Source organism: Sinohyriopsis cumingii, chromosome 14 (genome assembly GCF_028554795.1).
Source record: "Sinohyriopsis cumingii isolate HCF-2022 chromosome 14, ASM2855479v2, whole genome shotgun sequence".
Taxonomy (NCBI): Eukaryota; Metazoa; Mollusca; class Bivalvia; order Unionida; family Unionidae; genus Sinohyriopsis; species Sinohyriopsis cumingii.
Window position 1 is genome coordinate 46,770,749 of NC_142974.1, and position 14,833 is coordinate 46,785,581.

At 34.2% G+C, this 14,833-nt stretch overlaps 2 protein-coding genes and 1 non-coding gene across 3 annotated transcripts in view; 2 read left to right on the forward strand and 1 right to left on the reverse strand.

The window, feature by feature from the left end:
• Window positions 1–14,833, forward strand: part of LOC149783701 (endoplasmic reticulum-Golgi intermediate compartment protein 3-like) — a 70,415-nt gene that overhangs the window by 33,776 nt on the left and 21,806 nt on the right. The window lies entirely within an intron of this gene.
• On the reverse strand, window positions 4,169–13,304 carry LOC149783702 (reactive oxygen species modulator 1-like). The gene is made up of 3 exons (XM_089931942.1): window positions 13,151–13,304; window positions 9,636–9,777; window positions 4,169–5,329 (listed from the first exon to the last, which is right to left on the reverse strand). The coding sequence occupies exons 2-3, from the start codon at window positions 9,767–9,769 to the stop codon at window positions 5,221–5,223; spliced, it is 243 nt and encodes an 80-aa protein (XP_089788068.1). The 5' UTR covers window positions 9,770–9,777; window positions 13,151–13,304; the 3' UTR covers window positions 4,169–5,220.
• Trnap-cgg (transfer RNA proline (anticodon CGG)) lies at window positions 13,578–13,649 on the forward strand. The gene has a single exon. It is a non-coding gene; the product is annotated as a tRNA-Pro (tRNA).

A 14,833-nucleotide genomic window follows, 5' to 3' on the forward strand; every position in this document is an offset into this window, starting at 1 on the left:
CTTGAGCAAATCTCTGAGTGCCAATTCAGGAATTTTAAGTTCACTACAGAATCTAAACTTATTCTTCATAATGAACAGTATGTGTGAAACAAATCTTCCTAATCAGCAAGTGCTCATTTTGCTTGGTGACCTTGCTATCTTTGATCACATTTGTGAACGAGTAGATTACTTTAATTTAAGGTTGTTACTTGCACACCAATATTAATGCTTGATGATCAGTTTAAACAAGTAGACCTGACCTATGACCTCTAGCTTTTATGCAGGTAAGATTTTTGTGCCTTTAAACTTTTCTTTTATTCCAGCCTATATATTCGATTTAATACAAATGACATAATTAACATGATAATACAAAGCAGGGTGTGTTCTTAATTGAGTGAAAGAATACAACAGATATTTCCACAAGTCAGAATCACATAGTCAGCATGTAATTAGGTTCTCACAGAAGCAGTTGTAGACATAGCTCTAACATTAGATTGACAGTTTTCACATTTTAATAAAGGGCGTATTGCATTTATGATGATTACACTTATGCCTGATTTAAAACAAATTTCACTTGACAAGACTTATTTAATTGGCATTTATTTATTTATTTATCTATCAATGTATTGCCATCATTGGGCATTACTGACATTTTCACTGATTTAATTTTGTTGAATATTATTATTTACAATGTATTGAGAATGTTGTTTCGAAAGAAAATTTAACTTCTTTAAGACAAGAATTTCATGCTTCATATTATGGGGTGCTAATCACCATTTCATAGACAAAAATAGCAATATATCAAGGTTTCATCTGCCATTTTATTTTTGGTTATTTTTCTTCACATGAAACAAGTAGGGTCCAATGTTTTCTAGTGTTTAAAACTGGGATCAACACCTGACCCCACATTATAAGTGGGTTCATTTATCTGGGCAAAGATTATGGGAGTTATGTATATCCAAACAAGAAAGAAAGAATGGACATAAAAGACCTTTGTTACCTCAGAACTCAGACCTGATTTTGGTCTTCCATAAAAAACGCTGAACAGATTTACAGGGGGGTTGGGGGTCCTCCCCCAACAGGGTATCAAGGGGCAGTACCCCTAATCTGGGGGTCCAAAAATGCAGTTTTTTATTTTACACTCATAAAAAAACTGCTCTAGGTGTAAATGATTATAAAATAAACCAAAATAATCATTTTAAAAACTAATAAACTTTCCAAAAATGTTCAACTTTACTTAAATAATTTCACAATATTTATTATCACATGAATTTGTTCTCCAATAATATTGATGCAGTGTTCACATTGTAATTAAGTCACAATAATTTGTCAATTTTTGCAGCAAATATATTATACTTCTCTGTTTTCATAACAAATCTGTAAAATAAACACCCAAGTACATCAACTATACACAAATAATCCCATACATTCACTTGTCTTTTTCTCCAATGGACACAACCTGTTGATTTGCCAGTGAGCTCTTTTTGCAGCTTTGGCAAAGATTTCTTTAGCCTTCCTTTTTGTCACCAATGACTTCTTTGGCTCAATGTGCAATCATTTCTTTTCCTTTTCAGTGAGAGCATTTTTCCTTTCAAGCTGGTGCTTGTATTGGTGACATGCAGTGTGCATATTCTGACAGATGGCTACATCTGTTCTCTATGCAAGAAATCTTTCTTCTTATAGTAATTAATTGCACTTTTTCCAGATGCCTCCTTCACTCCAGTGTTTCCATATGCAGCTTCTTTTGTAGGTGCTGTTCCAAATGCTTCCAACTGTGATTACCGTAATTCAGATCTTTCTTGCAGAGGTCACAAAATGCTAGTCATCTAGCGTTCACTTTTCTTATAAACTGACCTACTAAATTTCCGTCAACGTTTTGCTCAAGCCATTTCCATATGTTTTTAAACCTTTATCTAAACTTAACATGTCATGGTCTCAACAACTCGGGACGCCATGTTTTGCAAGCATGCTTCTTCTTTCCATTGCCGTCAGTTTCCATTAAACGAAGATTCATTGGATGAATTTAAATCATTGACCAATCAGAATGCTCTTTACAAGAGTCGTGTGCTAATGTATGGAACGAATAATTTACATGGCTCATTGCGGAATGGGACCAGACAGACTGTTTTTTACAAACTGGATGAGAGAGATATAAAAAAAAGGACTATTTCAAGAAAAATTTGATTCAAGTCAGGAGAAAAGCAGAATTCCGCTTTAAAATGGCAAAAAATCATGTCTGGGAACTATTAAGGTAATGAGTGATCATAGATCAGTCAACTATACTGGTCTCAAAAGCATAAATATACAATGTAGTGTTGTTTTAGTATAATCTAATTTTTCATATAAACGATCTACACAGCACTCCCTCATTTTAGTGTTCCCAAACTGCAAACAAGCTTATTTTACAGTAGTAGTGGATCCCACTGACTAAAAGAAGGAAAACACCCTCCCCAAAACAAAAATGATGAAATTGTGAGGATGGCTCTATGAAAATAGTCATTTCAGTTGCATTAGCACAATCTCCGCTTGTCAAGGATGAAGACTTTCCTATATTTTCTCACTTTTATATCATGCAGATAACAAAGAGAAAAAATTAGTATACCAAATGCATGTATTTCTAACCAAATGAGATATTAAATTTGGGAAACACCTTTCAGTGTCACATATAATCATTCAGTGTTTTATTTGATAATTACTGCATTTATTTCTTTGTTAATATTTTACACTGGTAGAACTTTACTTTTATTTGGCATTATATAGCCATTATTTGGCTGAAGTGCTGTTAAATGTTTGTACATATATACATACTTAAATACATTCATACATGCAGCTTTGTTAATAAAGCAAACATTTAGAAGAAACATTTTCATTAAATTTTAATTACTGTACCCTATGAAAGGAGATAATTCCTTGTCAGCATTCTCCTTCATTTGTCTCTCTCACTGTCACATTCTCCATTTTTCCTAATATCATCACAATCTGTAGGTGACCCAGAAGTTGTTACCAAAATTTATTTATAAATCCGTTGTAATTGTTTAGTTGGTATAGTCATGATGTGATCACTTTAAAGTTGCCTTGAATTCAGTTTATTATGAACAGTACATACAGTGCTTTTAGAATGAGCAGTACTTGAAATGCTTTTAGAATAAGCAGTACTTGAAATGCTTTTAGAATGAGCGGTACTTGAAATGCTTTTAGAATGAGCGGTACTTGAAATGCTTTTAGAATGAGCAGTACTTGAAATGCTTTTAGAATGAGCAGTACTTGAAATGCTTTTAGAATGAGCAGTACTTGAAATGCTTTTAGAATGAGCAGTACCTGAAATGCTTTTAGAATGAGAAGTACTTAAAATGCTTTTAGAATGAGCAGTACTTAAAATGCTTTTAAGATACTTTCAGGTTGGACATTTTTGTAAAACCTTGACCATCACTTTCTTTCTTCAATAAATTTTCAACAAAGAAAATAATTGCTTCTTATCGGTTTTTGACCACCAAATAAATTATTTTCACTTGCAGTGTTTGTTCTATCAATACAAATCTAAAGTAGTGCATGTCTGCCTCATCCTAGAAAGTGCATAACAGTCTAAATCAAAGGGAGATAATTCAGATGATTATTTTTTTTTTTGGCAATCAGAACATCCCCCAGTCCTTTACATCAAAATCGAAAGTAACTTTGGATGTTATTTGCCACCACTGAGAACTACATTTTGTACCACTTTATTCACATGGAACAATATGGGCGGTTGATGGAGACAGTCACCATTGGAACAATCTAAGCCTTTGCAGTTATTACATGTGATGCACTCCATCTGAGGCTAATCACTAAACACATTAAACTGATATGTATTCCCATAACTACTAATGAAGTTATTTAATGACCTGATGCAAATAGCTGAGTGATTTTCCAGTTGTAATATTTGGACAAAGCAATTTATTAATTTTAGTGATTTGTTTCAGGAATAAAGTGCATCAGTTTTTTTAATTTACATACACTGTTCTGCAAAATGCATTTAAAACATGGGTAATTTTTGACCATAGAAAGTTGCATTTAATTTTTTCACATTTGTGCAATCACCTAAGCTAATAAATAGAAAGCTGCATGTAAAATTGTAAACAGTGTGGTACATGTTATTATGAAAGCCCTTTATATGCTATGTGATAATGATACAATGAAATCAGAAAAACATGGATGAAAATTTTGCTTTATTGAGCAAAGTATAATAGAACACCTGAATTGCTAAAAAAAATCATCATGTGACTATCCATTATCATCTAGAGAAAAAGGAAAGATTGAAATCACCAAACGACCACAGATCTGAACATACACTTGTTTTGGGTTGTAAAACTTGTACAATTCCATTCTTCATCTTTTGAAGGATGGGGGAAGGGGTTTTGTCAACAGTGGGTTCTACTGCTTAACTGAAGAGTCTATTGTGTTGTTGAAAAATCATTTTGAACACATACTTATCTTTATACTATAATATGACATTTGTTCATAGCCAGCTGTGAACAGTGTAGATTAATATTTTTCTGTTCCATAATATACTGACAGTTGCCAAGTCCATATGCTGTCCACTGTTTGGAAACACAAAAATTCAAACCAAGTGTGTGAATTAGTAGGCAGAAACAAAGCTTTGCAAAGCTCAGGCCCACAAATTGTGACTTCCGTGTTGTACACCAACACATATGATGGATTATTACTCTCTCATTTCTCACTTAGTAGTTTCTATAAGTTTTTAGGCCTTTGGAAAGAACATAAAAAGTTCACTTTACTGCAAAGAATTTTATTTCAAGATGAGCAAACTTTGTCATTTCATTAATAAAACCACAAGAAACATCACAGATGTTCATAATGTCATAAACATAATATGATCGTCAACATGTCAATGACTGCACTTGTGGGAAACACCTATGTGTCATAATGGTGATTTCAACTCATCTAATGATTCTTTCAAGCAAGCAGCTTAGATCCTGATTGGTGGGTGCATAATACAATTCAAATATGATATTTCACTGCTCCATTATAAGTTATCTTTGATCATTTATCAGAAACTTATTTAAAAACTTGTCCAGAATTGAATATGTTCTCGTAAACACCAATGTCCTCCTTGATCTAGTTCACTGAAAACCAAATCTGCAGGTGAATTTCCTACACTGAACAGTTATATTTCACCTGCTGTAAAAATAGTCTGAATAACTGATGTAATCTGAATTCCGAGTCCTGTCAGTAAATGTCATTGTATCAACACCTGATTCCAGTTCCAATGGCCATGAATGTCCCAAATGTACCTCCACCTTGTATCATTGTTTTACCAACCGTCTGTATTAACTCCCTGCCTCTCAAGCCGTACCTGCAAAAGACAAATTATCTTCATCAGTTCCGTATGAGGATTGGTTAAGCACCAGAGTCTACAGTGTTTTTTTATTACAATTAAAGTCTAGAGACAATTATTCACAAAACAAAATTTTGTTCTGTATAAAGAAAACTGCAAACAAGAAACTGGGAGTCCTGGATACAAGGACTCTTACTCATTTCAAGTATTTTGTGTTGAAATGTCTAATTAATTTTAATGGACTTCATGAAAAAGTGTCTCCTGACAACTGTTCTATCTGACCAGTCTTTTAACAGCCTTAATAATTTTCAAAGCAAGTGTTAATGATCAAGCCAGAATTTTAAATGTGGAATATGCACACTGTATTTAAAATTTCAAACTGCAACAACTACAAACTAAGGCTGGTAACAAGACCACCACAAGCTGACCATGACTGAACGTTGATAATTGGGGCATTTTATGTACCTTGAAAAGAAAATATATATATACTATGTTCCAGATCTGAGCTGAGTAGAATAAAATGGTACTGAAACAACAGAAAAGTAAAAACCTTGAACATTAAGGGTATTATTATATGGTGTGGATGCATGAAGGGATCGATATACAGATGTATACACACACATATCTATCAAATCAGTGTGTCAAGATTCTGCCAAGGCAGGTTGAAAAAAAGCCAGTGAAAACAACTTAAAAGTTTGTCTTTCATCAGAATACAGACTTGAAAGAAATTCCATTGTAGAAATTTCTTTGCAGGCAGAAGGGCTAGTAGAGTGAGAAATCCATTAAATTTGGCTGAATCTTTACTACTCGTTTGCACTAAACAATGTCAAGATGCATATTAAGATTATAAGCTATCTGACTTTTAAAATTTTGGAAAACTACTAATCTGACAGGCTTTGGACTAGCAGACTACTGCTAATTCTGAACCTTGCAGGAGTCTTTATCGCAGTCATGGCAGTACTTAAGTGTTTTACTCTTTATCTCCAATATTGGTTTACTACAGCGCAATTTTTTAATAATGTAGGATTTGTAAAGGAATCGTGTATAATTATTTTATAATATGCAAGAGGTAGACAATTCTAGTGTAAAGTTGTTCAAATTAGCCTGAGCAACTAACTAAAATTTTGCATCTTATGACCACAGGTAATGGGGTCAAAACAGACAATACAAAGTTTGGTTTTCTGAAAGTGCATTTCAGAGCTGTTTATCTGCAAATATTCAAACATGGCTATAATCATACAACTAAAACATCAACATAATCTCAGAAAAGATTTCACTGAATGATTTGCAGTAAAAACAAAGAGAATCTCAGAAAATTATTTATTTTTTAAAGTTATTAGAAGACAGGATGCAGGGTTTAATCTAGAGTACAATTATGCACCCCAAGATAATACAAAATACAATATTCCATTAAAAAGCCCTGCTTCACCAGGATGGCTTATAAAACCTGTGACAGAACCACCACTTAAAGCATGGCACTTTGACAAGGCAACTTGCAAGGTTAATATATTTTGGTTCCATGATATTGCTATTCTTGACACAAGATTAGTAATCCAAAATTAAAGAAGAAAAACACATTGTTGATTACTTTTTTTACCCTAAAGTTGGAATGGGCTTTGTTAACCTTGCCTTACGGCACACCAACACAAGCAGGTTATTTAGTGCCAAGGCTACAAGTAAAGGACTCGCTGTACTAATTAAGCTGCCATAATAAATCTATGGAAACATATTAAAAATTCAAATTTCTGAATGATCATGCTTAACGTCAGCATCTTTATAGAGAAAACCATATCAGCAATTTAATTTTTTATCTACATGTGTTTCAATTCTGCACCACAGTCAGTTGCTAATCTCAGTAAAACATTGTCTCTTTTTTTCAGTTAAACTAGAATAAACTCTTGAAATACTCCTTTACTAAAATCTCACTTACATTGTCAACCAATCTTGGCAAGTCAAATCCATATATATTCTATTTTAAGTTCACCCATTTCAAGACTGGTTGGTTCTTCCATATTATTAGTACTATAAGTCCTAAGGTGCCCTGCCCAAAGACACGATTTTGACGAACCCAGTCTAATTCAATGCTAGTATTTGGATCTGCACCCATATGGGTCTTGCTTGGGAACATTACCATGCAATTATTCTGAAGACAATAATTCTATAACACAGCAAATTCAACAGACCAGCATTTCAGTCACATTCCTGGGAGAAATTTCAACATGTTTAACTAAACCTCTTTGGCTGCACAATTACTTTCAAGCAAGGAAAATACCAGTCTAAGAAATAGTTATGATTTTGAAGTATAATTATATACTCATGATGACTGTGAAAAATTCATCTATATCATATCATGTAAAACATGTTGGTAAGAAAATCTCTTAGAACTATAAACTGTATGTATTCATTGGTTTGGTCATAAAATAATTATGATCCTTTCTTAATCTATTTACAAAATAAAATTACATTCTGCCATTAGTGGAACAATTAACACTTGAAGCAAATTTTGGAGTATATTTGTCATCTGTCATAATTCAACTGCTAGTTGAATCATTAAGAAAAAGTTGGAGCTCATGTCAAATTCACTGTGGCAGCTACTGTCTGTGAGCAATCTGACTCTGTACTAAATAACCTACTTGTGTTGATATGCTGTAAAGCACCAAACCAATCAGAAGATACCTGCACTGTTGGGGTTTCAAAGGATGCATCATCCATGCTGATTATGACATGATGAGTGCATCTTTTTTTGCAGAATTTAGTGTTAACATTTTTTTTCTTCTGAATCAACACCATGTTTCCCAATCCCTCAACATTTTTAAGACTATTAAGGTATTTATTGCAGATGGGGAGAGGGTAGTGATTATGATTTCTAACATTAATATTTGGTTGGTACTATATTTTAACAAACTGCCTCACACAGGACAGAGTTGTTGTGTCATCTGAGAAATATCGTTGTTCATTGGATCTTTAAAATTCATGCTATGTAACAGCTGCGACATCCACGTTAAATGGTAATTAATAAATGATGATAAATTCACAATATAAGTTCAATTCATAATTGGTCAAGTCATCAGTCAATTTCTGTCATATTTTATTGGTTTCCTCATAGTTGGAAAATTTCTCTAATTTTCATGATATGGTTTGGGGAAGCAGAGTTACAGGTACTTAACAAGTGGCAGAGGTCTTGGAAACGCATAATTATGTGTATTTGGATGCCAATTTTTTTTCTGGGATGCAGAAAATCACTTAGGCTGGAGTCATCCTTATGCATGTAACAGGTGGGTGGAAAAATTCAAAGACTTTCCAGTCCTGTTTCAGCTACCTGCTTAGTGGGAAAATGTGCTGAGCAATTTTAGCTGTGCTGATATTTACAATGACAGAATTCAGTGGCAGAAAGACCCCCTGATGTACATGTAGCCATTATATGAGTACATCAAAGGAACATGATGCAATAGCTGGGTGGTGAATTCATAGACTTTGACTGGCGGCTGGGTGGGAAAATATTCTGATATTTACATTGATTGAATTCGGAGGCAGAAAGACTCAGAGATGTACATGTGTTAATTTATAAAAGTACATCAAATAAGCAGCTTTAGATTTTAATATTGTGTTAATTTCCGAGTCTAGTTGAATAAGCAGTGCATGTGACCTCAGAATCAAGACATTCTGAGACTTAGACAAATGCCATTCACAAATTTGGATAAGTATTTTGGGGTTAAACGGCAAACTGATGACAGTTGTAATGAGATTCAGAAGAGTAGTAAAGTTGCTGGAGCTGATAGTTCGGATGGGACAGTAGCTAAGTGTAAGAAAGCGTGTGATGCCTAGCTTAGTGCTTGGAATAAGACATTCTTTAATTCAGTCTCACTATGATGGACAAACAAGAGCTATGTCAGTGTTATAAAGAATGTAGAAATTAAACTCAATGGCAACTAATAGTTCTTCTAGTCTGCATAGTTTTTGGGAGGGGACTGCAACATCTGCTGGTGGTACTCCTATTTTTACCAAAATGGAAGTCCTAGACTCCTATTTTTAAAATCCTAGCGAGACCTCTAAAGTATCATCTGAAAATATAATGATATACATTTCCAAATATATGGCATCTGAGTACCCAAATTTCTTGCTTTTATTTTCATGATTTGTTTGGGGGTGGGAGTACAGCCACTTAATGATAATCTGAAAATAAACCGATGCATACATTTCCAAATATATAACATCTGAGCTCCCAAATTATTTTTTTTTTAATGAGGAATAAAATAATTTATAAATAAATTTATAAAACTGTGATTATTAGAGTTTTCTTTAAGGACCAAGTTGCCTTAGTTACCTTAAGGCTGAAAATCCTCCAAACAAAGCACCAGATGCCAAACCAACACAAAATCCAACCATAAATCCATACTTCATCCTGTCAAAGCAGCTGGGTTGACGCACACCATAACTCCCAGGTAGTGGCGCTGGCATCTTGGTTTCTTAATAGAAAAAAAAAAAAACTTTCAATACTTGTAGCTGGTATAAAAGTACTGGTAAATGAAGCTTACATTGATTTAGTTATTCATGCAGAGTGAATCAGTCACTCGTTATTAAGATGTCTTGCGTCTGATTGGGTCAGATTGTGAACACCATAGGGATCAGATTCTGGACAGACTTTGATCAGACCTGCTACAGGTATGTCAGCTTGTATCATCTCAGATAAGTTTGATTATCAATGAGATCAACGCATAGTAATGAGGAACCAGGCAAATCAGATGGTAGGAATCCACAACCTTCTGGTCATGTGCCTGACACCTTAAACACTGACTCACCGCATTTCTCTTGGGAGGGATTTGTTAATGGTTTCTACATCAAGATTCCAAGGCCTTTTTACCAGGGGAATAAGGGCAGACCCAGGAATCTATACCAACTTCACATATTAATTTCTTTTATAAGTGAGTATACTTCAAGGGTGGGCTATGAACCATTTCCAAGTTAAGAATTGTGGCCTGTTCCCTAGGAGTAGGTGAGGGAGAATCCTGGTTTCACACAAGACTTGTTCTGTTCGTACAGAAAATGATTCTATATATATGGGCTAAAAAAGACAAATGACATCAACATTAACAGACCATATAGCAACTGTCAACCAAGATTTTAAATACGAAACTGTCTTTACAAGCTGTGCATTATCAGAGCCACTTGGACTGCAAGTTAAATTCTATTGGCATGCAGTTTATGAAAACATTGATAATTTCATTCAAAACTCTACCTATTTGACATGACCCACTAGTGTACGGCAAACTTTGTGCTGTATAGTAGAGGTGAGGGTGTCTGTCATTTATTAACTTTGGCAAAACATCAATTAACTGCTATGATTGATCAATATTAACGTGGTCAGATAGTGACAACCTTACACAAACCACTTGGTGTAACAGACCGATGTAGTGCCCATTAGTGCTGTTCAGATATAGATTTTGTTTTTGTAAGTCCAGGAGATGAGCTATCGCACACCATTTGTTTTGCATTTCAGTAGTTACAGCGTGCTTAAAGAATTGGAAAAATTATACTGCCCAGTCTTAAACGGCGACACCTTATGATTATCTGGCAAAGAAATGGTGTAATTTCGACCGTTCCACCTTTATGAATTAAACTTATTTGGTAACATCACTGTAGATTGTTTGACAAAGGAACAGTATGTAAACAAGGCCTTGTGATCTTCAGAGTTCACATTGTTAAAGTGCTCATGTGACAGTGTAAGTGATATAGAAAAGTTGATGTGATCATATTTGAGAACTACGACCAGTGTCCATTGGCTCAGATATATATTACATGCCCGTTGAAACCCCTGTATCTGCTGGACATGTCTGGCAAATGCAGTGGTTTTATAATCTCAGTTTGACCCCGCTATAGCATGCTCCATTATAGCACAAATTCGGATATAACAGGGATGTGACACTCCTGAAATTTCACATGTATTTTTCTTGTACACGAATTTTTTTTCTTCTTTTTGAACAGCATGAAAATTAATGTGTAAGAAGTTATCGTTTTTGGGAAGAGATTGCGTGTTAATTTTAATATGATTGTGGTTTGGCTTTTTCATATACACGTTTTTCTTCGTAAAAGTACGAAAATGTCAAAGTTTCTTCAGGGATCTCGCTGGATTTCACCAATGTCACGAATTGAGATTTTGTGTCCTTATTGGCAACAAAATATATCATCTGGTGATTTTTGTGTCACATTGTTGGCTCTTTAAAATTATATCTTGGGCCTGGAGTGGAGAAATTACAAGTCACCATGAAAGGAAGCTGCAAACTTTATATAAAATGCACTGGAATCTGTCTATTGCTACATAAATAAATTCTTTGTTCATAATGACAAATCATCTTAACATTGCACTGTTATATCATAATTACTTATGCTTAGGCTGACATCTGGTCTGAGTAATGTATGCTGTGATACACTTTCATAGTCATGCTACCAGGACTAGCTACGATCAACCAACCTTGGAAGGCAGGAACAGTAACTGTTATAATCAACCAAACAGTGGCTGATTCAGTTTTTTAAATGTACCCAAAAAAAATAATTTTGCTGAAAATTCCAAGAAAATTTATTATTTTTTAGCACTGATCATTCTGTATAAATACTTAGCAAAGGAAAACAAAGACTGACTGGCAGACTCTGAAATGTTGCACATTGCCAGTCATTTCACAGATGAAGAAATAGAAAACTTGATTGTCGGCTCAGATAACGAAACTACAATTCATAAAAGTTTAAAGCGGTCATTTTCTGGAGGGACACAGATTGTACACTTCACTTGAAGAAATATGTCACTGATTATTTAAAAAATAGGGTTGGTGTCAACGTGCAAGATATAAAATCAGTTGTAAACACCCTTTTTGGTGACGAAGGAATTTCACAGGCTGATAATTCTGTAGTATTAAAAGCAAGAATGAAACATGAAACAGATGTCATTTTGGAAAAGACATCTGGTTTGCAGCCATACTTTGAAAAATGAATGTTATCAATTCTGAAAGATCATGTTAACTTTACTGCGAGGGGAACAATGTGGACACCCATTGGCCAAATAATAATGCCAAGTCTGCCAATAATATCATAAAGATTGGAACCAACTTGAAGCAAAAAATATATCCAATCTGATAAACGTACTATAATTGATTGTCAGTAGCTGGTATATAGACACCAAAGATCATTGATTGGAAGAGGCAATTTTAAGCTGGCATCTAACTATATGCACCAGAGTTTCTATTGACATGTGGTGTCAAGAAACAGAAACTGAATGAGAAAGTTTCTCAAAGACAAGAGTACACATAAGCTAACAGTAAGGTCGACAGATGGTAAAATCACTATACCAAAGGCACCTTCTGGAGGGGAAAAACCTCACCAGAGAAAAAGGATGAGAGAGAGAGTTATTCCATTTGTTGGGCAGTTATTTTCATTAATGCATATTCAGAACACTAACAAAACACTATAACAACCACATTTGTTATTTATAAGTTATGTAATTAAGTCCATACAAAAAAAAATTATGATATTTAATGTACATTACTTAATTTCTTTAGCAATATTACATTTTTGTTCTCATTACTTTCCATTACAGCCCATTACTGTGTTTAGGGAGACCCGAACCAGTAACATTTAGTTGATCCTATTCTTCATTGCTTCGTGTCTTTAAAAAAAAAATAGTTCGTTGTTCTGGGTGCATTGAAACCAGGTGCAAGATCTTATTCATACTTTCATAGCCTACGTGACGATGTACTCGTAGGTAGTTGAAAACGAGTATCTTAAATTTCGAAAAACCTGAATACGGTGACAAACGCGCGTATGCCAGTCGAATTTAACTTTTATTTTTACCTGTTTTCTGGTTTTCTTGTTTTCTTGTTTGTTTCAAAGCCCGATAATGCTCAATGCCATGGAGTTAAAAAGGTCGCTCTAAAAGCATGACATTTTGTCGGTAACGCAAATTATTCCAAAAGCCACAAGATTTTGAAGGTAATAATTCGTGGGACAGTCAAATGCATTTGTCCTCGTCTGAAAAGCGCTTGAAAGGAAGGTATGCGTTTCATTTTTAGGCGCCTAATTGAGTTATATGATCTTACTGTGACACGTTTATTATTCGTCGGTAACTCAAGAAAATTAAATAGCGGAGACGATAACAGTTATTAAATGGAACAATAAAAATTTAAAGTCTTAAAGCCTGGAAGTGAAAGTAATGAATAGTAAGATGATGCAAAATTGTATCATTGATGTATACTGCATTTCTGCTGAACAAATTTGTGTCGGCCAAGTGGTCTAGGGGTATGATTCTCGTTTCGGGTACGAGAGGTCCCGGGTTCGAATCCCGGCTTGGCCCAATATTTTTATATATATATATAAACAGTAACATGACTCTAAAGACAAGACTATTTTTTTTCCATTCTCCTGAACTAATTCATTATGTCTTTAAAGAAGTATGTGAACCACTATACTAAAACAGGTGACAATAAATTTTCACTATAAACATGTATACTGATGATCATACTTTCTGAACTACAGGAATTTAAAAATGCTGATACTTCTGAACTACACAAATTTAAAAAAAAATCTTCAAGTGGGATTAAACAGTATTCAAAGGGGCACTGGTAGAATGGCATGGTTGTAAATACAGATAAAAGAAAGGCTTCATTAATTACAAACAGCAACAAATAAAAAAGAATGCAATTAAAGAGAGACAGTTTTAGACTGTTCTAGAATAATATAAAAAAATTGAAAGTGGTTTCCAAGGACAAAATTTGTTGCTTTCTTGTTCACAGTAATTTCTTTTGGACTGATTATATGTTTCTTTGCAAAGAAAACAAACACTGAACATTTGATTTAAGAGAAACAAAGCATTTTATTCTAAAACAATGCCAGGTAACTTTTAAAAGAGCTACATTCATCCACATTTTGACAGTTGAAATAAAATATAGGGAAGTAAATACAATATTATTTTTGTTTTAATTGTTCCATTGCAGAAAGATACCTGTAAAATATTACTAGATGGGTGAAATGGAAAGATTATCGAGGCAGTGGATATTCTTAAAATACTACTTATTCAAGAACAACTTCACCAGCAAAATCCATCATGATGTATAAAGTGTCTGTTAAGGCTTACCCTCTATACTTGAGAAATACTTTCAAGGCAGACAAACCAGCAACATCTAATACTTTAAATCAGTGACAGCCAAAAGCTGTTTAATTTCAAAACAAAAACAAAAATTATTTAAATTAGTTTCAGGCCATTATAGGCCAGCAAAGTTATGAATAGAAGTCTGTTGTTGTTGTTGTTGTTGTTGTTGTAGGGTTTAACACCATTTTTCAGCACACGATAGGCTATACATGGCGGCCAGTATTAATGGTGGAGGAAGAACCCTGAAAAACCCAGGGAAGAACCACCGACCCATGAGAAGCTACTGGCAAGAAGTCTGTATCATCAGTTCACTAGAGATGTATTAAATGATTGAAATGTGTGTGTGTGTGTGTTTTGGATTTTTTATGTAGCTTTAACAATATTTCAGT

Excerpts from the sequence above, each read along its gene's own strand:
- LOC149783702 (XM_089931942.1), bottom strand. The coding sequence starts at position 9,769 with ATGCCAGCGCCACTACCTGGGAGTTATGGTGTGCGTCAACCCAGCTGC. Across the intron at positions 5,330-9,635 it reads GGAGGATTTTCAGCCTTAAG|GTACGGCTTGAGAGGCAGGG; the intron begins GTAACTAAGGCA and ends TGTCTTTTGCAG.